At 47.5% G+C, this 23394-nt stretch overlaps 2 protein-coding genes across 25 annotated transcripts in view; one reads left to right on the forward strand and one right to left on the reverse strand.

Moving 5' to 3' along the window:
• Positions 1-1362: 1362 nt before the first annotated feature.
• MFAP5 (microfibril associated protein 5) lies at positions 1363-16104 on the reverse strand. 8 transcript variants are annotated; one of them, XM_085544603.1, is made up of 10 exons: positions 10650-11194; positions 10129-10256; positions 9690-9752; positions 7493-7540; positions 6311-6346; positions 5530-5565; positions 4747-4782; positions 4472-4559; positions 3968-4041; positions 1363-3658 (listed from the first exon to the last, which is right to left on the reverse strand). In XM_085544603.1, the coding sequence occupies exons 3-10, from the start codon at positions 9748-9750 to the stop codon at positions 3537-3539; spliced, it is 501 nt and encodes a 166-aa protein (XP_085400729.1). In that variant the 5' UTR covers positions 9751-9752; positions 10129-10256; positions 10650-11194; the 3' UTR covers positions 1363-3536. The 8 variants fall into 8 exon arrangements, with proteins under 8 accessions (XP_085400729.1, XP_085400734.1, XP_032302761.2 ...); XM_085544608.1 differs by having other exon boundaries at positions 10518-11194; XM_032446870.2 differs by lacking the exons at positions 10129-10256; positions 10650-11194 and adding an exon at positions 15975-16104.
• A 151-nt stretch (positions 16105-16255) lies between these two features.
• Positions 16256-23394, forward strand: part of RIMKLB (ribosomal modification protein rimK like family member B) — a 53101-nt gene continuing 45962 nt past the window's right edge. For 14 of the 17 annotated variants that reach the window (XR_014945124.1, XR_014945129.1, XR_014945123.1 and 11 more), the window contains exons 1-2: positions 21357-21508; positions 22720-23196. The gene's annotated coding sequence lies outside the window, so the exon portion shown is untranslated. Of the gene's footprint in view, positions 18290-21356; positions 21838-22719; positions 23197-23394 lie in introns of those variants that run through there. The other 3 variants (XM_085544532.1, XM_015872164.3, XM_015872171.3) reach the window with 3 other exon arrangements.

A 23394-nucleotide genomic window follows, 5' to 3' on the forward strand; every position in this document is an offset into this window, starting at 1 on the left:
ATGCAGCTTGCATTTTAACTGTAGAAGGTATTATACAGTTATAAGTTAACTGTATTGAAAACATTTTTATTAAAAGAAAATCACTTACATGAACAACAAAAGCATAGAAACTTAGAATGGCTTAAGTTGGAAGGGAACTTAATGATCATCCAGTTCCAATGCCCCTGCCACAGGCAGGGTTGCCTCCTACTGGATCAGACTGCCCAGAGCCCCATCCAACCTGACCCTGAATGCCCCCAAAGATGGGGCACTTCTCTGAGCAACTTGTTCCAGTGCCTCACCACCCTCTGAGTAAAGAATTTCCTCCTAACTTCTTACTTAAATCTCCCCTCTTTTAGTTTAAACACGTCCCACCTCATCCTATCACTATTAGGCTGTGTAAAAAGTCAGTCTACCTTCTGCTTATAAGCTCCCTTTAAGTACTAGAAGGATGCAATGAGATCTCCTTAAAGTCTTCTATCTCCAAGCTAAACAAGACCAATTCCCTCAAACTTTCTTCATAAGAGGTACTGCAGCCCTTTGATCTGCTGGCAGAAATACACTGCAAATGCAAAAGAGATGCTCATGAGTCAAAGCCTGACCCTACACAGAGTCAGGCCTGTGCAGATGAGAGCTCCATTTATAGACACTCAGACTGAGGTTGTTTTTATTACAACAGTATGAAATAAGGACTCAGTAGTGCTACCCAGGAGGAAACATAGACTGTAGGGGATAGAGTTGTGCAAGAATGTGCATTGGTTTAGTAGGAGCTATTGGTAATAGGTGAATGGTTGGACTGAATGATCTTTTAGGTCTTTTCCAACCTTGGTGATTCTATGATTCTATGACTTTGTGCTGCAGTCTTGAAGAGTGATGGGATGTTATTAGATGCAGTTTGATGGGTAACTTGGGCCACTGCTATTTTTGTTCCAGAAATACTATCTAGATGTAGTCCTTTTGACTACTATTCTCTTACCACATACCACCATACCACCTTTCCATTTTACTTGGAGACAGTCATTCTTTACCAGTAAGTCATGGCATCTGCTTAGTTGGAAGACATATCTTCAGCACACATGGGCTGGGAGGAGTTATCATTGTGCTCCCCAACTATGAACTGTCAGAAAAATCTAACACAACCATCTACGGGAAGTAAAAAAAAAAACTCAACAAAACCAAACCCAAAAAAACCACGCTGAGAATAATTTTTTCTATCTGTAGAAAAAATAACGAGAAAGACCTGTGATTCATGAGTGAAGCAGGTAGCAGCTCAGGAACGGCAGGGAGTAAAGGGATCCAAATGGCAGATTTGGGCTGGAGTCAAGTCTACCCACAAAGCTGGAGGAAACACAGCTAGACACAAATAAACTCAGACACATGAGATTTGCCAAGAAAAACAGAAAATAAACTTTCTTTTAATGTTTTGTGTGTATTACATGGATTTGAGCATTAAAACAGTGTTCTCCTGGGGAGGAGCACCTCTTCCTATACCCGCTGAAAGCAAGCAACAGAAAGATTTCTAACTGTTCCCCAAATTGTATGAATATTTTTATATACTGTACAGTAGATATGTTATGCAGTTATATATCTATAGATCTATATATCAGCTTATATTCAACTCTAAATACAGGGTGGAGACTCGCCCTATTCCAATTTCCAAGAGCTCCTTCTAACTTCTCATTTCCATCTTACAGGGTGGCAGGACATGAGGAGGTGGCTTCGTAGGCATCCCAGCATAGAAGTAGGTGACTGCAAATTACTTGATTAGCTTTGAGATAAAGTTCTTGGTGCCCTTCTCTCTACAGAAATGTGCACTCAGTATAATTTCCACCTCCATCCCTCATCTCTTCAGCCTGGAGTACTCAAGAAGAGCATCATACATGAGGGCTATGCCCTTATGTATATATGTGCAGTTATTAAGTGTTTTTCTCCTCAGTTTTCTGAGAATTCTACCTCTGCACAGCACATTTATATTGTGTTACTCTGGTTGTTCAGCAGACCACTGTTCCTGCCTGGCTGAATGGGACTCAGTTCAGTAGCAGAGTATGTTATGCTGTGAGTGTGAATACATGCTGTAGCAAAGTAACTTTCTGTTAGAGCTAAGAACAGCTCAGAGATGATCTGCTGCAGTGACATAGATGCTGAGATAAGGTGCTCTACAGAACAGTTATTCATGCCACCAAGAGTCACAAAGAGTGATTAAGACTCTTCAGACAGCTCTTCACCACTTCCCCTATCCAATTTCAGAACACTGACCATATATGTACCTGGAAATGTTTTTTGTGCATCTGGAAAGTGAGGTTCTGTAGCAGCCAACAGACATTCAGTGCTACCAGAGTGAACTATTTTCCCAAGGTTGGCCTGCCTCTATGCTCATACCTAGAGATATATCTACCTCCCCACTATCACCTGGTTCTGTGCAATACAGCACACAGAGAACCTGCAGGAAAACCCAAGGATCCCAGATAATGATTCTTCTACCACATGTCAATCCAGTTTGTGACTCCTTTCTGTGCAGAAGACGACAGGTCAGGAGGTAGGAACTCAAGTGAAGACAGTGAAAGTGGACTCAGCAACTGGTGAGTGTAGATATAACTAGATAAAACCAGTCATCAGGACAAGTTAATTCATCATCTCTTGCCCTGTCCTTCACCCCAGAAGAAAAAAGTCTCCAGTTGTTTAAGGACACAAATGTTTTTTGGGCTCTCTTAGGCTTAGGAACAGATGTAGCCATACTTCCTGCTTCCTGAAACTTGCCTGAAATGGGTATCAAGAGTTTTCTTCAGTGGAAAGGGAAGAGCAGAGGAGAGGAGAGAAAAGATGAGATGAGGAGAGAGATCTCTCTTGTTGAGAACATAATCTTCTTGAGAAAAGCATAATGCCATGTTAAACCCAGAATTCGTCCTTTTGGTAGTATACGTGTGAGGGAGGCAATGGGCTTGAAATGAAGAATTTCCCAGAGGTATTTACGAATCATCTGCTGCCATACAGGGACAATGAGGTTTGCCTTGGGTGGAGGACAGCTCATCTCCCAGTTCTGTCACTTCTCTGAGTCCAGCAGACAGAGCAAACTCAGTAGCTGTGAAGGACTGGTGAGGGACAGTATGACTAAGCAAAGCAGAACGCATACTCATGTCATGCATGAAACCTAGGCCAGGGCATAAAGCGTCGTGCATAAAGTCTTGCATTCCTCCACGTGAGACACAGCTTAGGGCATTTCTATCATTGGAGAGGACACCCCATCTTCATTCATGTTTCTCTGCAGAGATAATACACAGATACAAGGAGCTCTGGGAAACAAGCCTGCCAAATAGAAACTGAGAGAAAAGGGGAGCATCCCACATCCTCAGCAACAGGTTTAGAAGACAATTGCAGCCACCATGACAGATAGGGAACTATGTGCACTGCAGCACCTGAAGAGGAGGATGTGGGAGAAGGCAGAGAAGCAAGGAAATGGTGGAGGAATCACAACAAGAAAGAAGGACTTGTCTTGGGTTGTGGACAGGGGATGATGATTTCTCTTCTCTCTCTTCTTTTTTCTCTTCTACTTCGGTTGCTCACAGAGCATCAGGCCTCCTGCGCTGCTGCTCCAGGATCTGTTTGCAAGAGAGATGTGGGAGCTGCCCAGATCGACGGAGACGTCGAGAAGGAAGGCCGGCCAGCTGGCGACAGATCTCATCTGGAGACAAAGCAGATAAATACATGCTGACAGGTAATCAAAGCTTCCTTCAAACAAGTCACTACCAGAACATTTAAGACACAACTAAGAGCTCTCAACATTTTTGGTAGTATAATATCTGCCTCTCAGTGCTCTTCATGGCATGTGTACTGGATGCAAGCCTGCACTGCATTAGTGTTCCCCCAAAATTAGTCTAGGGAACACATTACATGTGGATTGGGGTTGGGAAATGTTAGTTTGGAGACAGTATCAGATGGCTGCAGTTATTCTTCTATTCCCTCTCCTAGGCTATCTTGTACTGTAACTCACCTTGCATGACCTCATTTTCCTTGCAGACAATGCGAGAGCACACCTCTTTGTTTATTATGTACATGCGACGCACACTGTGGGATCACCAGGAGAATGCCAAGGACAACAGAGAAATGCACAGGAATAAAAAGAAACAACAAAGAGATAAGCAATAAACACAAACTCATGCTTTTATTCATCACGAGGAGGCAAGTCCTAAATCTTTTTGGAATAATCAGTCCAGAATAAGGTAATGGTAACCTTTGTCAAGTCTTCATGGTATGTAAGTGTAATGGTATGTAAGTGACTTACACAAGGATTACAATACAGGCCACATAGTAGCTCCTTTGTGCTGCTCAGATATAGATATTATGTTGTTTTAATTAATCACTTTTAAAAGGCAGCTCAGAGGGTAGGATGGTTCCTTGAAGGAAGGTGCAGCTTCCAAAGGAAACAATTGCTGAACTGGATATGCCATTTCTGGAGGGCTTTTAGGGCTTTTCTTGGATATTACTATTTTCTTACCTGGTAACACAGAGGTAGCTGATACACTGCTTTACTGGTTTGTGAACAGAGTACAGGCGTGTGCAAGGGAACTGCTCCTCACGACAATCTGAGAACACAAGTAACACACAGAGGTTCAATCCAGCATCACTGGCAGGTGTGTGCAATCTGGTTGCATATCGTTTTACTAAGCACTGTCTTCCAGGCTCCTAATGAAAGCTGCTAGCATCTATTTTCCAGCACCCGTTTGGAGAGGTAACAAGTGGGTTAATGAGTAGGTGCAGGCACAAACATACCTGATGAAGCTGTTGTAGTTTCACTGTCAGACTGAACTGAAAGACAGAAAAGTAGCGAAATTAGTGTGGCTTACTATTATTTCTTCCTTGACATTGGCTTATTCAGAACAAAAACCTGGAAAGCGCTTTCAAAAGCCCTGTTTTGTAACTTCTGATGTGAAAAAAGAATTTCTTTGTTACTTGCACAAAGTAAAAAGAAGTACAAGCCCAGTGTGGATCTAGTGTCAGCTATCAAGCCAACAATGGTAAAAATCCACCCAGGCTTTACCATAAACACCACTGTTCAAAATCACACTGTAAAAGGCATTCTGACTTATAATTCAAAAGCTTGAGTACACATTGCTGCAATTGCTGTCCATTTAGACAAGCGAAGACGCCTGTGACTGGCTCTTACTAGCTGGACCAGCTGGTTCTTTAATGCCCAGGACAAGAGAGCAAAAGGAGGTTGGTTTTATTGTTCCCTGTCACAAACCAATCCACCTGTACCACAGTAAAACAGTACATTTTATTGTACTGTCACTGGGTACGGTGACAAACTGGAAAGGGGCTCAGACGACTTGCCAGGTGCGAGTTTGCATCAGTGGTAATAGAAAACTCCTGCACACTCCCTGTGTCAACCAGAAGCACAGACAACATACATAGACATAGAGAGAAGGAGTCTCCTGGGCACTGGGGCTCCAGTTAGGAACTGTCAGAGAACACGGAATTCTAAGTTCAAGGGATGGAGTGAGGAGAGGGAAGATGAGTCTGCAACACTCAGCTGTGAATTGACAATAAACTCACCAGGATTGAGAATAACAGGTGGTGTTACAGCTGCAGCTGGAAAAAGAGAAGATGTTCTGAAAGATCTGAGATTTTCAGCCTCTTCCTCCCTCCCACAGTTCTGCCAATGGCTCATCACTACTGACTTGTAGACACCTCATATTTAGCCTTTTCAAGTTCAGAAGCAGGTTAGCCACAATCACTTTGTTGCAGACATAGAATGCATTTATCTATCCTCCTACAGACTCTCCGGTCTCACAGGCTGAATGTGAGATTCTCATATGTTGCAATCACCTTATGCACATCAATGTCAGAAGCGTTTTGTCAGACTGCCCCTCTACTGCCATCTGTTGCACGGCAACAAAATGCAACAGAAATGTAACAGTATTGGTGGGAAGGTTCAACTTCCACTGCCATATCATCAGCATCCACCTATGATGTCACAGGCCAACATAACAAAACAGCAGGCATTACATTCAGAACAGCCCTTGTAACTCCTCCTGCAACTTCCTCTGGAAGCTCAGGGCTGTGTAAGGTTCAGATTTTGTGGCTTCTTACAGTGCAATCAACTTCAGACAGTTGTGAGTGCACCAGGTGAAACCAGCAATTCCTTGGAGAACAGATCATTATCTACCTTGAGTCACTTCCCTGCATGGTGCACAGAAAAAACCTTCTGAGTGCCATCAGTTCTGGAAGAGAGCTGTCAGGTGTCAAAGGTGGGGAAGAGGAGTTTCTTATCATCTGGGACTATATAAGTGGGAATAAAGTTGAAGCCTGGAGTTGCTGAGAAGTAAGAACTTACCAGGGGTGCTGATGAGATTGCCGGTGTCAACATCACCTGGAAAAGAGAGAATGTCACAGAATCACAAAATCTTAAGAGGATGGAAGGAACTTATGGAGAGGTTAATTACAGTGTGTAACACAGAAAAGCATCCAAGTGGGTTTTGAATATCTCCAGAGAAGGAAGCTCCTCAACCACTCGGGGCTCCTTGTTCCAGGGCTCTGTAAACCTTAAAGTGAAAATGTTTTTTTCTCATGACCTCGTGGAATTTTCTATGTTCTAGGTTGTTCCCATTGCCCCTTGTGCTGTCACTGGACAACACTGAAAAGAGCCTGACCTCATTCACTTGACTCCCACCCATTAGATATTTATAAGCATTGATAAGATCTGCCCTCAGTCTTCTCCAGGCTGAACAGGCCCAGGTTTCCCGGCCTTTCCTCCTAAGGGAGATGCTCCAGTCCCCTGGTGATGTTTGTGGCCTTTCACTGGACTCTAAGTTGTCTTGAACCGAGTTGCCTACAACTGGACACAGTACTCCAGATGTGGCCTCACCAGAGCAGAGCAGAGGGTGAGGATCACCTCCCTCAGTCTTCTGGACACATTCCTTTTAATGAACCCCAAGATATCACTGACCTTCTTGGCCACAAGGGCACCCTGTCTCATGGTCAACCTGTTGTCCACCTGGACACCTAGGTCCTTCTATGTCCTGAGAGGGTCTGTCTTTACTTTTGTTGTTCCCTACAGGACAAACTATAGCTAGTTTGAATGATCTTGACTAGTGTGGTAGGCTCAGGAGACAGTGGGATTCAATCCAGTGGGTACATAAACATAATGAACTCATTCCACCCTTATCCGCTGCTTTCCTCAGTGACTCAACTGGAATTGGAATTCCTCGTGTTCATGTTTGGCTGCAGATGTCCCTTGAACAAGGGCATGGGACTAGATAATCCTTAAAGGTCCCTTCCAACTTAAGCAAGTTGTTTAGTTTATTATGGTGCCCCACAATACCAGAGGTAAATATTGACGGTATGGCAGTCAGGGCTGAACCTTCCCACCAAACTTCTGCTACATTTTGTTGTCATGTAGCAGATGGCACTCTGGAAAAATGGCATCTGACATGGAAGTGCATATGAAACAAATGCATGTAATTGAATTCCTCCATGTTGGAAGAAACAAGTATATTAACATGCCAGTAATATTTACCAGTTGCACTTTCTGGTTCTTGTCCATTGACCATCCATGGAAACCAACCTGCAAGGAGAGGAGAGGAAAGAAAGGACAGTGATTTCTATAAGAATTCTTCATGAAGTTTGTTATGAGATGCTCGTTTGTCCGGGAGACACCACCCACTGCTGAAGAGAGAAATACTCTCCCCTTTGCCTCAGTCCCGCTGCTGGCTGGTTTTCTTCTTTAAAGGCATTCAGATACAGTGAATCCTGATTCTCCATCTGCTGCTTCCACCAGAACTGAAGGCTGGGCAGAGTAGGAGACTGTAAATACCTCCAAATCTACCTGATTTTGCACTTCTGCAACACTCCTTGGTGTATTTTGATAACAAATTGCTCCTTGCCTCCCTGCTGAGGTTGATCAAAATCTCTATCTGTGTTTTAAAGAAAAAAAGAGGAAACTGACTCATAGAAACTGTTTACTTAGGGTCACAAGGGTGTGTCATTGGTATAGTAAGCAACAGGTTGCAGACCTCTTTTAGCAGGTAATTATCTGGTTCATCATCCTCCCTGAATAGTGAGCAGAGTGGAAGATCTTTTCCACACTCAGGAAGGCTTGGCTGTGTGTGCTGTGTGGCAGAGGAGGAATTGAAGTAGACTGCTCCTTTATCCAAACATAGGGGCTGAAAGAGCCGCTTCCTCCAGCAGCCAGGAGTATGAAAATATTTCCTGCTAGACACAGAGAGGGGAAATGTTTGCATACTTAGGGATGGGTTGAAGGAAAGAGTTGGCAGGAAAAAGACAGTGATCTTGGGGCACTGCAGGGATGTGTGCAGGACCAGCCCAAAGCACAGCACATCCTGCTACATCTTATGGACTCAGCCTTTAGCTTTCTACTCTTAATGGGAGCACTGCATCAGTAAGGACCATCTGGTCTGGAGTTTTATTCTCAGTTCTTCCTCATTCCAAGAGCCATTACTTGCAGACTGCAGAAGGACTCTCGGGACTTCTATTTAATCATATTCTGTGGCATAAAAGGACTATTCTGTTCCACACCCAGCTGCCAGCAAGGGCTCAGCTGCTGGTTGTTGATCCAGGGAGAGCCAGATACATATAATTTACATACACAGGGTAGTGGAGCCCCCACACTTTTCCAGTTCTGGCTAATCTCTTAATGGTAATAAACATAAGCAAAAGATCTTCACTTTCTGGATGGTTTCTGATAAAAAACAAGGACTTGGGTTCTGATCTAACAACAAAAGAGGTGAATTTCTAGATATTATATATATAATATATATATAGGTATATAGAGCTATATATAGATATATAGATTCACAGTCACAAACATGACATCCTCTTTGAGATAACAACTGTGCATGCTTACAGGAAAACAAAGTGTTATTGGGAGCAAAGCTGAGCTCCAGTGAAATCCCCATGCAGTTACCAAACAACAGAAGTCCATCTCAAGCCATCTCATACAGTGTGAGGGGAGTACTGATGAAAGTAGATTGGAATGACTTGATTTGGATGTAATAGGCGCAGTGATCTGTCTCTTACATGCACTCATTCTGAGGTGAAACTTTCTCCACTCACTGCAGTTAATCTTTCGCTGTCTGCCCTGAGAATTCAGACTCTCATGTCTCATGCTGATCTCTCCCTCCTATATTTTCTTCTTGAAGTTTGATCCCACTTGTATTTTTGCCAAAGATACACCAACAAAAGGATCAAGCAACAAATGAGAACAAAACCAAAATAAAGTGAAAGCTCGGTTTTCAAAACAGCAACACAAAGATGGACAAAGCTTAATGGCAACTAGGAGACCTGTGTAGAAGTGGGGGCACTCTGGCAGTAACCACTAGGTAAATGCTCTGCAGATCATGCAGATACAGGTTGTCAGCTATAAGTGTAGCACAATCTGTAGCATAAAACACTGTTAATTCTCCTTGTAAACTCCAGACCTGGATGCTGTGCTTACTCAAACATTCCTGTTGTGCAAGCTTTGGATCTCTGTCTTGTGACTCCCACTATTTACTGGGGGGGCTGAATAAATCCCTAGTTCCTAAATGTTTCCTTATAACCCTGTATCTACCTTTTCCTTTCCTGTTCAGTTCTTCCCCCTTCACCATCCTTCTACATCTCTGTCTTTCTCCTTAGACCACTACACTTCAGCCTCTGCAGGACACTCCATGCAGCCAGGGTGGAGAAGAAACCCTCCCCTTGGAGTACAGACTCACCAGCTGGGAACAAGGAGGAAGCTAAGAGACACAGTGCTGTAAAGGTTGCAGAGGTCTTCATCCCTGTAGACAGAAGGGGAAAGGGGTCAGAAGAAAATCAAATATGAGCAGAGATATTCCCTCTTGAAGCCCAGAAATTTTGCTTGCTGCCTCCATTTCCCTCTCAGGACCATTTGTTCTTCCTAGCCTCTCTCCCACCCATCTCCCTCCTAATCTGACCAGTTTCCCAGACATTTCTGAAACATTTTGGACTGAATGTAAAACTCCATCTGCCTTCTTCCCCTTTCCACCTTGTTTCAGCCTCCATCCCTTTTCTTATCCAGATTGCTAAGCCCCTTCCACATGCAACCCCAGCATGTTATCAGAAGTTACCTTCTGCCTCCACTCTCTCCCACTTTAACACTGATTTAAGAGAATACATAGGATTCCCATCACTTACTGCTGCCCTTGGTCTCAGCTTGTTTCAGCAGCAGATGTTCTGTCTTTCTCCTTTAGCGGTTCCCCTCACTTTGGCTATTGGGTAAATTGAATGCAACCACACCCAGAACATGCTCTACTTTTGATTGTCTTCAAAATACAATTTTTTAAGGGAGAAGGAAAAAAAAAAAAAAAAAAAAAAGGAAAGAAAGAAAGAAAAAGGAGAAGCCAGTGAGATGGTGGGATGTGGTGTCATCATGCAGCTGGAATGGGAGATGGGGGGGGGGGGGGGGTTATAGAGCAGCAACCCACACCCTCATTCCAGAGTTTATTATACTCCAAAGGGAAACTGCTCCTCCCATTCCCCCAGGATGGCCCAGCACCAGAGACAGATTCTTGTGCCAACATTACACATTCCCATTTTGCTTTGTCCTCCCATGCAGTGCCTTCGCTCTCCCTTTTCTCCTACACGAAGCCCCGTTTTCCCACTCAGCTGTTCCCTCGATCCTCTTTTGTGACCGTTTCCCTGTCTCGCCCTCGTACACCGACAATATGCAGCCCTCTCTATATTTTCCAAAACGACACGCTCGGCTCGCCACGGTGACAGGCTGGGTTCTAGTCTCCCCCTATGTTCCTGAGGATTGTAGTATTCCACATGGTCGGCCCTATCAGGCATGCGCTGCAAATGATGCTGGCCAGGAGAAATCCGAAGCCGTTCAGCCAGCGGGACCCGAAGCCAGAGCGGCGGACGGGTCGGCGCACTGCGGCCCCATAATAGTGCGGATGGGGACGGAGGGACGGGTGGCTGAACGGGAAAAGGACGTTCCCACTGTGGCGCAGGGGCGTGCAGAGTGACGGCGAGCACAGGGTGAGATAGGGGGCAGAGCGAGCTCAGGAGAAGGCGCAGTGCCATCATCCCCCCGCCCACCGCACGCAGATAAGGAGCCTGGCCGTCAAGCTGGCAGGAACAGTGATGACATCAATCGCCATCCCGAGCCAGGGCGGGAGGAGTGTGCTTGTTCCCTGTCCTCGGCAGTGGGACGGGGGAGGGAGTTGGGAATTCGATGGAGGTGCGGATGTGATAGGGACGGGGAGCAAGGATTGATAAGGAAATGGTGAAAGGGATGGAATTGAGGATGGGGAAGTGGTAGGGAAGGGGTTGGGCATAGAGGTGGCATGGGAGTACCCCAGGGTGTGGGGGAAGGGATGTGGATGGGGATAGGGTGGGGATGGCAATGTAGATAGGAATGGGCATGGGGGAGTTTGTTAATAAGGATGGGTATGGGGAGGGGAAGGGAATGGGAATGGATACAGGGATGGGGTGGGGGAAGGGGATGAGAAAAGAAACGGGTAGGATGGGGATAGGGCTGGGGAGAGGGATAGGGCTGGGGAAAGGGGTGAGGCTGGGGACAGGAATCATGAAAGGGAAGGGGGTGGGAATGGTGATGGAATAGGGGATGAGGATAGGAATAGGGATGGGAAATGGATGTGGAGATTTGGAAGGGGCTGGTAATGGTGCAGTCAGTGTGGCTTCCCTGTTGTGTGCAAGGGGGGCATGGGAGCAGGTGCTGGGCAGGGGTCAGCTCTGTAGCACCACTGCTGTTCTGCCCCGTCTGGCAAGGATGGGGAGCATGGAAATGTTTGCAAAAGAGAAAAAGCAGCAAAATGAGGGGAGACATGAACGGACTGTAAAAGGAAAAGTGAAGAAGGAGGTGTGGGCTTCACTGATGCCATCCTTCACAATTCCTTGTGCTGCTGCACCTCCAAGCACACTGCACATTACAAATGAAGGGAGCAAGACAGGTCGTCCCACTGGAGTTCCCACTGACTCACAGCCCTTCCAGTAGCAGCCCTGACACCTCCTGCCTCATGCTGCCTTCCCAGGCTGGGGGATGGCCTAAGCTCCCTTCCTTTACAGCAGTGGAAGACGGGAACTTTGCATGAGAAAGATGCAGCCTTTAAGGCTTATTCTTGTTCTCAACAAATTGCAAACTAGGAACAGTGCATAACTGGAAAAGGAAATCCTTACTATGTCCTAGCTGCATCAAGAGACCCAAAGTGTTACCTCACGCAACAGAACTGAAGCCAGCACCTCTTACCTAAGAGCAGCTGAGTGGTGCTTGCAAGAACTGACTATAACTGCTTGTCTGCTTATTCCTGGTTCTCCCAGGTCTCAGATGAAAAACATGAGTGGTGAGCGGCAGCAGAACATGGGAGAACGGGGAAAACTGGACATCTATTACCCTGCTCAGCAGGGCAGTTGTGAAGTGAAGCTAAATACTGTTTCACTGCAGCTAGATACCACTGCCCAAAACTCTGTACCCTCTCTAGGCCGATCAGTGTGTGTTAAGGGGACTGTTGTTAGAAGCACCTCTCTGTTTTTAGAGCATGCTGCGGATGGGTGGATGCTCACGGCGTAGGAATGCAGCTCAGTATCTCATACATCAGACAGCCCGCAGTGATGGCTGCATCCTGGTGTATTTACTTTCTCCGGACACTGGAGGGAGCTGCAGCATACGAGCGTGGCGGGCCACGTTTTCTCTTGCAGTCCAAGCACGTCCTTGGGAAGTGGCTCTGTGTCTGCAGGCCCTTAGCTGGCATGGATGTTCTTCCTTTAGTTCTCCCATTTGCCACTGCATTGGACCCACAACTCTTCAACCGTTTTGATTTAAGGGAATGCTGTTATTTCCCCCCCCATCCCTGCCCTGTGATATTCACAGAAACGTCTGGACAGCCCACAATGTTAGCAGATAAGGATAATTAACATCATTCTAAACCTTCCTTTCTAATCCACTTTACTATCTAATTCTTTTCACGCAGCTGTCCTTCCCCAACAGAAGCACCTCGGGGACATTTGCAGCAATCTGGCAGATGACTCAAGGTGAAACATTCTGCCCTCTGAAAAGTCAGGCCTCAATGCCACAGCATGACATGAAGGAAAACTGTGCTACAGTAAATTGATGCCATAAATCAGTCAATCAGGAAACTTAAGACACAGGGTGGAGTGTTAGAAAGCAGGCGTTCTTTAGTATCAGTGCTGGATGCATAGGGGCTGTCTGTATGTGTTTACCCAAGAACGGATGCAATGACAGTGATTCTGAAATAAGTTCTCTTATTTCAAGTACTTGTTTCACAGAATCACAGAATTGTAGGGGTTGGAAGGGACCTCTAGAGATCATCGAGTCCAACCCCCCTGCCAAAGCAGGTTCCCTACACCACGTCACACAGGTAGGCGTCCAGGCAGGTCTTGAATATCTCCGGAGAAGGAGATTCCACCACCTCCCTGGGCAGCCTGTTCCAGTTTCAAGTATGGCACGAAGATGCTATAGCAATGGTAGCATGATATTTTGGCTAAGACACAAAATCACTCTGTCTGTCTCTGGTCTTTGTGTATCCTCAAAGGATACACATTACATTTGAGTAATAAGAAATTAGCAAGCTGCTCTAAGATGTTCGAATGTATCATTCAATATTGCAGTACCTTTCTACAAAACTCTTCTCCCAAGAAGAAATATAACACTTTAAGTGTATCAAGCACATAAGTCTCCCTTGCAAGATTTTGGATCAAACAGAAACATTATCTTTAATTAAACCAGTGCCAGTTTTAAGTACAGATACGCTATGGCCACAAGTTAAATGACAGCAGCAGTTTTAGACATTGATTCCTCCTTCTATCACTTCACAAGCCCTGGAGCAAAGTTAGCAGGATGGATCCTCCCATCAGAGAGCAGTAATTAGAGCTGGCTAAAGAAGTCAGTGCCCTGTTCACACCTCATCCACAACCAGCTGCTTCTGAAGCCGCAGGAGGAAAGGATTTATCTTGAAACTGTTTCTGTAAACTGACACATATGTGTGCTCAGGACTCCAGACTGTAAGTGGTTATTCTGGTTCTGCTCAACAACCAGCCTAGGTTGCAAAATCATCCTCTGGCTGCAAGTGAAGCAGTTGTTAGAAAGCAGGAATGTTTTAAACTTGCTCAGAAAGTTCACCAGAGCTAATCTGGTGGTGATTAAGTCACATCTGAGCTGTCTCATCATTACTTGAGGCCTTAGTCGAGGCTCAGGCTTTTGTACCGTTTTATTGGCATTTAATAGTTCTAGTTTAGCAGTAGATGGGACAAATGATGGCAGTTTAACTTCCTCTAGCAGGCCAAAGCCAAGGTCTGGCCCAACCTTCTCCCCGAGCCAAGCAGCTTCGGAAATCACACACTCAGCAGGCCACCGTAGTGTTCAAATGCAATGGTGCTGTATGTATACTGTCCTGGGATACTAATACAGCCACCTGATTCCAGTAGTGGGAATCTGGGAGATGTATCTTGTGATGACAGCACTTACCCTGCTGCTGGAAGGGGGTAAGAAAGGAGAACAGCTATTGCACTGTATAGAAGAAATGCAAATGATGCTACCTGTCAGCAGATAGACTGATAAGAGTTTATAATATATAAGAAATTAGGAACCACCACCTTTCAGGTTTTTACTCTGTTTCCCATCTCTCCACAGGGACTGTAAAGGCTGATTTATTTTATTTTATTTTATTTTATTTTATTTTATTTTATTTTATTTTATTTTATTTTATTTTTCTAAATCCTCAGTTATGTTTTATTCCATAATTGACATGATGGGAATTTGAGCAAATGAAGATTGTAGGCATTACAGCAAGTACAATAAACACAAACTGCTGGCTCTTCTATAGGTACAGCGGGGTTTGACCTGGTCACTCAGATTTTCTCTGTCATTTCCCTTTTCAACTATTCATGTATTATTTCATTTGTAATTGTTCTCAGAATAAAAATGTACAGAAATTTCGGTTGCGTGCAGCTGTACAGAGTATTTGCAATGCTATCCAGACCCATTCGGTTTGCCGGCATATAAATGCTATTTCTTTGTAACAACCTATCCTGATTAGCGAGCCTTTGGCTATTTACTGTATCCTTCAGTTCCACTTCCTCACCTGCCATCTCAGATACCCTTTCCAATTTCATCCTTTTTTCCCTCTACTTTTTTTTCCCCTATAATTAATGTTTTTTCTTCCCATCTTTATCTCCATATTTCTTCCTTTGTTTCTCTCCTGTGCATGTATTTTTTTCTCCCCCTCTTTCCTGTTATTTTTCCCACCTGTGCTTTCTCCCAGTTTCTCTGTCTGAGCTTTTCCAACTCTGCTTTCTCTCTGTCTCCCTGGTTTCTGTTCAGTTACCTTCACTGAAACGTTGGCAGAAATATTGTTTTGTCTTTGAGGCTAAATAAGTAACCGAATAAATAGCTAGAAGCAGACAGGAGGTTTCAGTTGCAGAAGCTTCTGCGTTCTCATGGCATTTCCTCCTTAGCAAAGGAGACAGTCATGCTCCTGCCCACCCCAGCCCTGCATGGGGACCTTGGCTGGGAGTGACGTATCGCACTGCAGCAAGGGCTGGGAGTACTGCAGGGCGAGGAGGGGAGGGATAGGGAGTGAAGGGAGAAGACAGGTTGCCAGTATCAGGACTGGAGGGGGAGTGGTGGAGAGAGAAGAGAGAGAGTGCAGTATGGGAAAGGGGGGCATGTCTAGGAGGGTGTGTGTCTGCAAGCTGCACCGTGCTGCCTCTGGTTGAGCAGCCTGGAGGGACAAGGTCTGAAGGGAGGCTGAGCCAACGATGGCAAAAAAGCAGCACAGGCAAAAGGCTGTCACGGGGCACTGGGGAGACAGGCACAAAATAGAAAAGCAACGGGAAAGGAAAGAGGGAGAAGGGGAGAGAAAGTAAGGCTTGGTTTGCACAGCAATGGTAGAAGAACACAGCTCTCACAATCTGAATTCCTTTGGAGCTGGTAAGAGGGGAGGCAACATTGAAATGCAGAAACATTGAAAAGGTCAGTCAAACAAAGCAAACTGCTAAACCTTATTGAAGTTCACCTCTGTTGTACTCCAAAGGGTGCCTCTGGGCAGCACTGAGGTACATTAGTATCTCTGAGACTGCTGCTGATGGTAAGCATGTTGGCAGCATCTGGCTTCAGCAGCTTTGTTGCCATGTGGATTTTGGCAAGGAGGGTGTGCCCTCTTTTTGGGCACCACAGGGAATGCAGTCAATGTCTCCACAGCAACAACTACAAGCACTGAAATGTAACTTGTCATTCTTGCCTTGTGTTTCTCCTTTTCCTCTTTCATTTTTTCTCTATGCTTCTCCATATGCTCATTATTTGCCGGCCAGATTTTTCTTTGTTTCCACACAGCTTCCCTTCTTCCCTCAGTATCTTTCTCTCCATCACCCTCCGCCCTCTCTCTTTTGATGGACTTCTTCCTGCTGCTCCCAGACCCAGCTCAGTGTCAGGTCTCCATTGCACCTTGCCCAGACCGGGGATTGCAGGGCTGTGGTGCAGCGCTTTCAAAGGGAGCGGGATTGACAGGCGGCAGGGCTACAGGACAGGACAAGAATGCCTGTCTAGCTGCAGGAGGCTGTTCTGTTACAACCTGCCGGAGAAACTCCGACATGAAGCCCTTTCCCTCTTCTTTCTTTCCCCTCTGGCTCCTGCTGGCTGCCTCTCCAATCACCCTGCTCCCCCCTCAGCCGGCATCGCGCTGTACCAGCTGTGGTTTCCAGCCACGCTGACCCAGTTCTGCCTCCCTGCAGGACTATTCCATCCCCACAACGGCAGCTGCAAAGAGAGAGGGGAAAGGGGATCCTGCACTGTGGGTAGCCCCAGGGCACTATGGCTGCCGTGGCGCGCCCCCTGCTAAGGGGAGAGAGACAGCTGAGGTAGTCGCGCCTGCTGCCCTTCATCTTCTCCACTGACTTACTACAGAGCACACCACCAGTGTGAGAAGAAAAACATTTCCTGTAATACTGACTCATCAGTTCTGGACACAGAATTGCTGGGCACTGAAGGAAAACACTAAAACGACTGGGAGAAACAGCGTGCTCTTTAGACTGATAAAAACCTCTCCTTCAGGCTAAATGCACCAAAGTGCCTGCAAGGTACAGCCACCCTGTGGCTGCATCATAACCTTCCCAACAGGCACTGAAATTGCAAGTCATCACTGCAACAGCATTCATCAAAAGAAAATGGGGACATAGAAAAGGGCAGAACAGGGAAGGAAAAGGGGGAAAGGATCTGGAAACGAACAAAAGGTGAAAGAAAGGAAAAAAACACCAACTTTCTCGAGTTGGTAGAGGAAAAATGGACAGGGTGAAAAAAATAGCTGAGCAAGAGGAACCAGGCAGACGAATACAAGAGATAGGAAGGAGAAAGGAAGCGTTTTCCTTCTGAATTATCGCATCCCTTAAGGGTTACCTTTTCCCCTTCATCCAGCTCCTCAGTGCTGTTCCCTGTTTCTATGCAGCATAACTGCACTTAACAAGGAAAGATGTACTGCTCTCTTTTAGAGCTGGTTAAGCAGCAGGGCTTGAAGCCTACCAGCTCCTTTGTTTCCGTGTATAACTGCCTGTATGAGCTGCTTTGTGTTGTTCTGTTCAGACCATGCCCAGGGCAGCAGCAGCCCCTGCCCTTTCCGTTACCCATCAGTGTGATGCATGTTTTCCCCCACCAGCTCCGGGCGGCGCTTTCCTGGCAGTAGCCCCCTCAGCACCGCTCTTCAGGCTTCTCCGGTCCTGATTTCAGGCTTTGGGGTTTCCTCTCCTCCTTCGGGAAGAACCGTACCACGGCTTCAGTCCATCTCTCGCCCTTTATTTTGCCTCAGCGTTCACACCACAAGAATTATTTCTCGCCCGATCAGCTCTCTTGCTCCCTCCCTACCGCTAAGTGAGGATATAGATAAAGCATAAGTAACGGGAACAAAAGAGTAACGCCTATATACCGGTCCCAACCCGTAGGCGCCTCTGCCGCGTAAGCATTTTCTAAGCTCAGACAGCGATCCCCCACGCAACGGGGAAATGGAGCGGAGCAGGAGACCGCACAGTAACCTCCCCCGCCGCCGGTTCCAGCCGGCTGCTACCGCCAGCGGAGCGACCTAACAACGGAGACACCGCTCGCAGGGGCGGTCCGCAGCCGCACGCACGGAGCCACACGCCTCCTCTCGCTCCGGGCCGAGTATGAGCGGGCGTGCTCCGCTGGCGGGGTGCTGTGTGCCGTATGCGGGGTATCGAGGCACGTTGAGCTGTGGCTGCGGCTCTCAGTCATTCCAATCTGCCGTCCACGGCTGCGGCTACTACGGGAAAATAATGCAGCTCGTTCGCTGGGAGCACTGCGCGCAACGAGGTGCGGTGCGGCCGATGGGGAAAGGGCAACCAGATGGGAGTGTTGGCCTCGGTGTGCGGGCTGCGAATATGGACTTGCTGGGAGGGTCTGATGTAATGAGGGTGGGTTATGTGCGGTGTGGGTCAGGGCGCAAATCTAGGTGCCCTATAGCCTTCAAAGGGATGCAATTTCCGGAAAGCAAATGGGATCCCCGGAAAGCAAATGGGATTCTGGGCTCCATCAGGAGAGGGGTGGTCAGCAGGTATAGGGAGGTGATTGTCCCTCTCTACTCTGCTCTTGTGAGGCCCCATCTGGAGTACTGTGTCCAGGTGTGGAGCCCTCAGTACAAGAAAGACATGGAGCTGTTGGAAAGGGTCCAGAGGAGGGACAGGAAGATGATCAGGGGGCTGGAGCACCTCCCCTATGAGGACAGGCTGAGGGAGCTGGGTTTGTTCAGCCTAGAGAAGAGAAGGTTGTGGGGTGACCTCATTGCAGCCTTTCAATGCCTGAAGGGAACTTACACCCAGGAGGGGAGTAAACTCTTGGAAAGGGCTGACAATAGCAGGACACGGGGAAATGGTTTTAAGTTAAAAGAGGGAAGATTTAGGTTGGATGTTAGGGGGAAGTTCTTCACTAGGAGAGTGGTTAGGCCCTGGAACAGGCTGCCCAGGGAGGTTGTGGATGCCCCGTCCTTGGAGGTGTTCAAGACCAGGTTGGACGGGGCCCTGGGCAACCTGATCTAGTAAAGGTGTATGTTTGGTGGCCCTGCCAGGCAGGGGGGTTGGGACTACATGATCCTTGAGGTCCCTTCCAACCCGGGTCATTCTGTGATTCTGTAATTTGTCCCAGAGGTTGGAGCTGTGAGTAGTTGGCTGCATCAGGAACCTGGAGCTCATGGCGTACTCATGTCACTGTGAATCTGTTCCCTTGGCTGCAGTCTCTGTTTCTGCTGTCATACAGTAGCTAATTCAGAACTAGTAGAACAGTTGGAACCAAAGGGAAACTGTGGTTTTGTGAAATTCAAGATCAGTTTGCAAGATTGTGTATGGTTCTCATTTGACCTTGGGTGAAACAAGGATGATACAGCTATTTTTTTCATTGAAAGACAGTCCAAAAGTTGTTTTCCTTCCATGGGAGCATCTGAGTCATGTATGAATCCAAGCATTCATGTGTGAATAAAGGCATCTTTACCACGCCTTGTATTCTTTCTTTCTTAACCATCCAAGTGGGAAGCAGAAACATTGCTGCAAGGTTTGGCCAAATCTGTAACCATTACAGAAACAATCTTTCTATGAACTGCTGATTCTATCTGGGATGCAGAGGCACCTGCCTTGAAGCTCGTTTGCTTAAGGGAATATAAAGGAAAAAAGAGATGCTATGCGTCTGCAATACATCACTATAGTTATAGCTATGTAAATCCTAATGTGCACATTCCCTTCTTGCTTTATATCGCTTTTAAAACAGCAAACATTAATCTAGAAGAGTTCTTATGCTGAAATGCCTGCTCAGTGTGTCTTGGTTACACACATTTTGAGTATAGTAGCAATACCACAGGAGATTTCTGTTACTAAATATTACGTGTGGACAAATCTTTGCACTTCACAATGTGAAACTGGAGCTGTTGAATATGTGAACTTTGAAGGATGCGTGAACTCTATTCCACAAAGCTTAGAATGCAGTAGTGCTGCATAAGAGATCTGGATGACACAGGTCCAGCAAAGGGTCCACTTAAGACATGGTGGATAAGGACTTGGAGCATCTCATACACACAAATTCTGGGCGTGAGTGTGGACAGGCAGCTCTTGCTGACCCTGGTGGGGGGCAAGAGGCTGCACTAAGCAGCTTCCAGAGACAGGAAAGGGAAAGGGACATTGATACATCAGGTATGCTGTGTCAGCATGACTGGCATGGATTTCTGGGGCAGTGTGCTGACACTGTGAAATGTACCTAGTATGTACTAATATATGACTTGTAGTGTGTACTAATATATGTCTTGTGGCATGGTATGGAGGAAGCTGAGTAGGTGTGCTACAGAAACCAATAAACACGGTGTTGGTTAACGCACCAAATGTGTCATAGTAATTTGTTGCCAGCAGTTACTCTTTTAGACAAATGATAGCAATATGGGATGATGCAGCCCAGGTGACAAACTAGTTGTGTCGAACATAATGATGTACGGCAAGTAGCGTGTGGGATATGTCACACGTTTATCTGCTGTATGAAGGACAGAGCTTTTCACAGAATCTCAGAATTGTAGGGGTTGGAAGGGACCTCTAGAGATCATCGAGTCCAACCCCCCTGCCAAAGCAGGTTCCCTACACCACATCACACAGGTAGGTGTCCAGGCGGGTCTTGAATATCTCCAGAGTATCTCTTTTGGCTCTATGTGCCGAGTACCCTGCAGTGGCAAGGTGATAGAGGCACGTTCACCTTGGGAGCCAGCAGCTGGAGCTGTGGAACGCAGCATCCTGGTTAGAAATACCTCACATCGCTGTGGAGGAGGCTGGGCAGAGCCGCGCCACTACCGCCTCAGCCCTGACCTGAGGGGCAACGATGCGAGCGCGCTTTGCCCGCACATCTGGCCCGGTATAGATGTAAGCGTAACGAAGGGGAAACCTCCATCGCCACCTGGAGGCGGCCGTGTCTATGCCGCGGAAGCCGCGGGGCGGTGCGGATGGCGGCGGGCGGGGCGACGGCCGGGCCGTGTGGGTGCGGCAACCGCAGTGGCGGCCGTTGCGCCTGTGAGGTGCGCGCGTGTGGCGATCAGCGGGAACGCGCGTCCCGCCTCCCCGCCGCTCCCGCCTCCTCCCGGCGCTCCGCCTCTCCTCCTCGCTCGTCCCGGCCGTAGGCGGCCGTTAGCGCCGCCGCCGCCGCTTCAATTCATCCGTCAGTCGGGCGGCGGGAGGGAGCGCGGGAGGCGGCGGCGCCCGCTCTGTGGCTGGAGCGGTGACCGCGGGGGGTGGAGGCGCGGGGAATAGCCGGCTCGGGCCGTCCTCTCTCCCCAGCCGCGGGGAGGAGGGAGGCCGGGGAGGGAGAAGGCGGAGGCTGAGCCCACTCCCCTTTAGGACCGCGCCTCTGAGTGACTGCTGTCCGCGAGGAGGGGGAGGAAGGGGCGAGTCTCTCTGCAGTCCTCGTCGCGCCGCCGCCTGCCCAGGCCTCGGTTCGGCCCTGCGGGCGGCGCTGAAGCGGGCGTCGGATGGGCGTGCGGGCCGCGTGAGCCCGAGCTCTGCAGCACACGGGGTGGGTGAGATGCCGGGCTGAGCGGATACGAGCCCGGGGGTGGGGTCCTCCGTGCCTGGGGGTTGGGGTCGTTCCGCCTCGCCGCCTCGCGCAGCCTGTAGTGATTGTGCATCCCGGGCAGCGCTGCGAGCTGCCCGCTCCTTTCCACCGCGCCCTCGGCGGGCACGGCCGGCTGAGACACCGGCTCGGCGGCTTCGCGACGCCGTTCCTTGGAGAAAAGCAGGGTCTTTCTATGCGAGGTGCCTCCCTCTTCCCCCTCCGTAAGGCGGCGCGGGTCCCGCACCCCGCGTTTTCTGTGGTCGGATCGTGCTCGTCGCGTACGTGTTGGGGTAGGTCTGCTCGCGTCTCGCCTCGCTTCTCCGTGCTTACGCACCCTCTCTTGCGAGCCTTGTGCGTGCACACACGCGCTGGTGTGTGTATAAGCAGCCACTGAGGTGGGGCAAAAACCGCTCCCGTGTGCCTGGATGCGAAAAGCTGCGTTTGTTGGGGACAGCTTTTCACGTGATTTAGATGGGAGCGAATGCGTGTCTGCTGTTGAGACTTAGAATGAAAGCTTTACGACTAGGTTTCTTCTTTATGTCCCCTTCCTCCCTCCCCCCCCCCCCGCCTTTAAAGAACTAATTTTATGTTGGTGGTTTGACGGCTTAGGATCTACCGGGATATCCATCTTAAAGGCATGTGGTTGTTATGCTTTAATTAACTCAGTAATTTAAACAAGCTTCTAGATTCCTTTTTTGTTCCTCTACTTATAAGGGACTCATTCTATTGGAAAGGGACTTTTAATGTGTAGGATTATGCTTCTGCCCTGTAATATACTTTTCTGCAGTCTTCATATTTGAATTCGAAATGCTTCTTGGGGGGGGAGTGTTGAAAGAGTCCCACAAATAAGCATAGTGTAGATTTTTAAAACAATTCTTCCTGTTTTATGCTGTAGATACAGGTTTATCTTTAAGTATCCATTTCTCAGTGACTGAACATACTGCTTAAGTTGTATCTTTTATCCCCCTTCCCTCTTCAAATGGGTGTATGTGATACTGTATTTGTGGAAATCGTTTGAAGTTGCCTATTTTGCCTAAGTGGTTAATCAGATCGTTCTCTTTTGGTTCTGCTTATTGTCTTGCATAATGCCTTTTCTTCCTTTGGAATTTGTTTGCTGTATGTCTTTGTATGTTTGTTTGTGTCTAATAGGGATCTTTCTTTTTCTTCCCTAGGTGTTGTGGTGTCTTCAGACTAATTTAGAGATCTAGTTCTGAGCAAGTTGAGAGACGCAAGGATTACATCCAGAACTACTGCTTTCCACCAGTATTCTTTTGCCCCTTTCCCATCCCTTTTCTCCCACAGGGGAGTACGGCTTGGGAATTTTAGGCCCTCTCTCCCCCACAGAAATCTACCTTAGTCCTTAAAGCATCATCTAGACATTGTCTAGTTATAGTACAAGGAGAACGTTATTCCTTGCTTGCTGTGGGAGCTTTATTAGTATATCTGGAGTGCAGTGTAGACAGGCATCCAGGAGGCTTCTTGCCCTCCCTTTTTGAGTAATAGGGGATTCAGGAAAAGGGGTGCTTACAGACGCACGTGACCTCGTTAAAGGAGCCAAGACTCAAGCAGCACTTGGCACACTGAAGGAAGCACCCGCCTGTCTTTTGGCATCTTTTTTTGTCTTCTGCTCCTTCCTCACTCAATTTCGGGTAAGTCTTTTCAGTCCATTCATTGATGCAGTGCATGTCTCCCTTCCCCCACCACAGGCACTAGGAGAAGCATGCACAGACTGAGAGTAGGGTGGGGGAAGGGAGGAGGGAGAACAGGCTTGCATACATACATCAGGAGGAGAGGAGTGTGTGGTACCACACTGCAGGGGAACCTGGACAGAGATGGAAGAACCTCTC

Source organism: Coturnix japonica, chromosome 1, assembly GCF_054131305.1.
Source record: "Coturnix japonica strain WE chromosome 1, WE-NBRP24, whole genome shotgun sequence".
Lineage (NCBI taxonomy): Eukaryota > Metazoa > Chordata > Aves > Galliformes > Phasianidae > Coturnix > Coturnix japonica.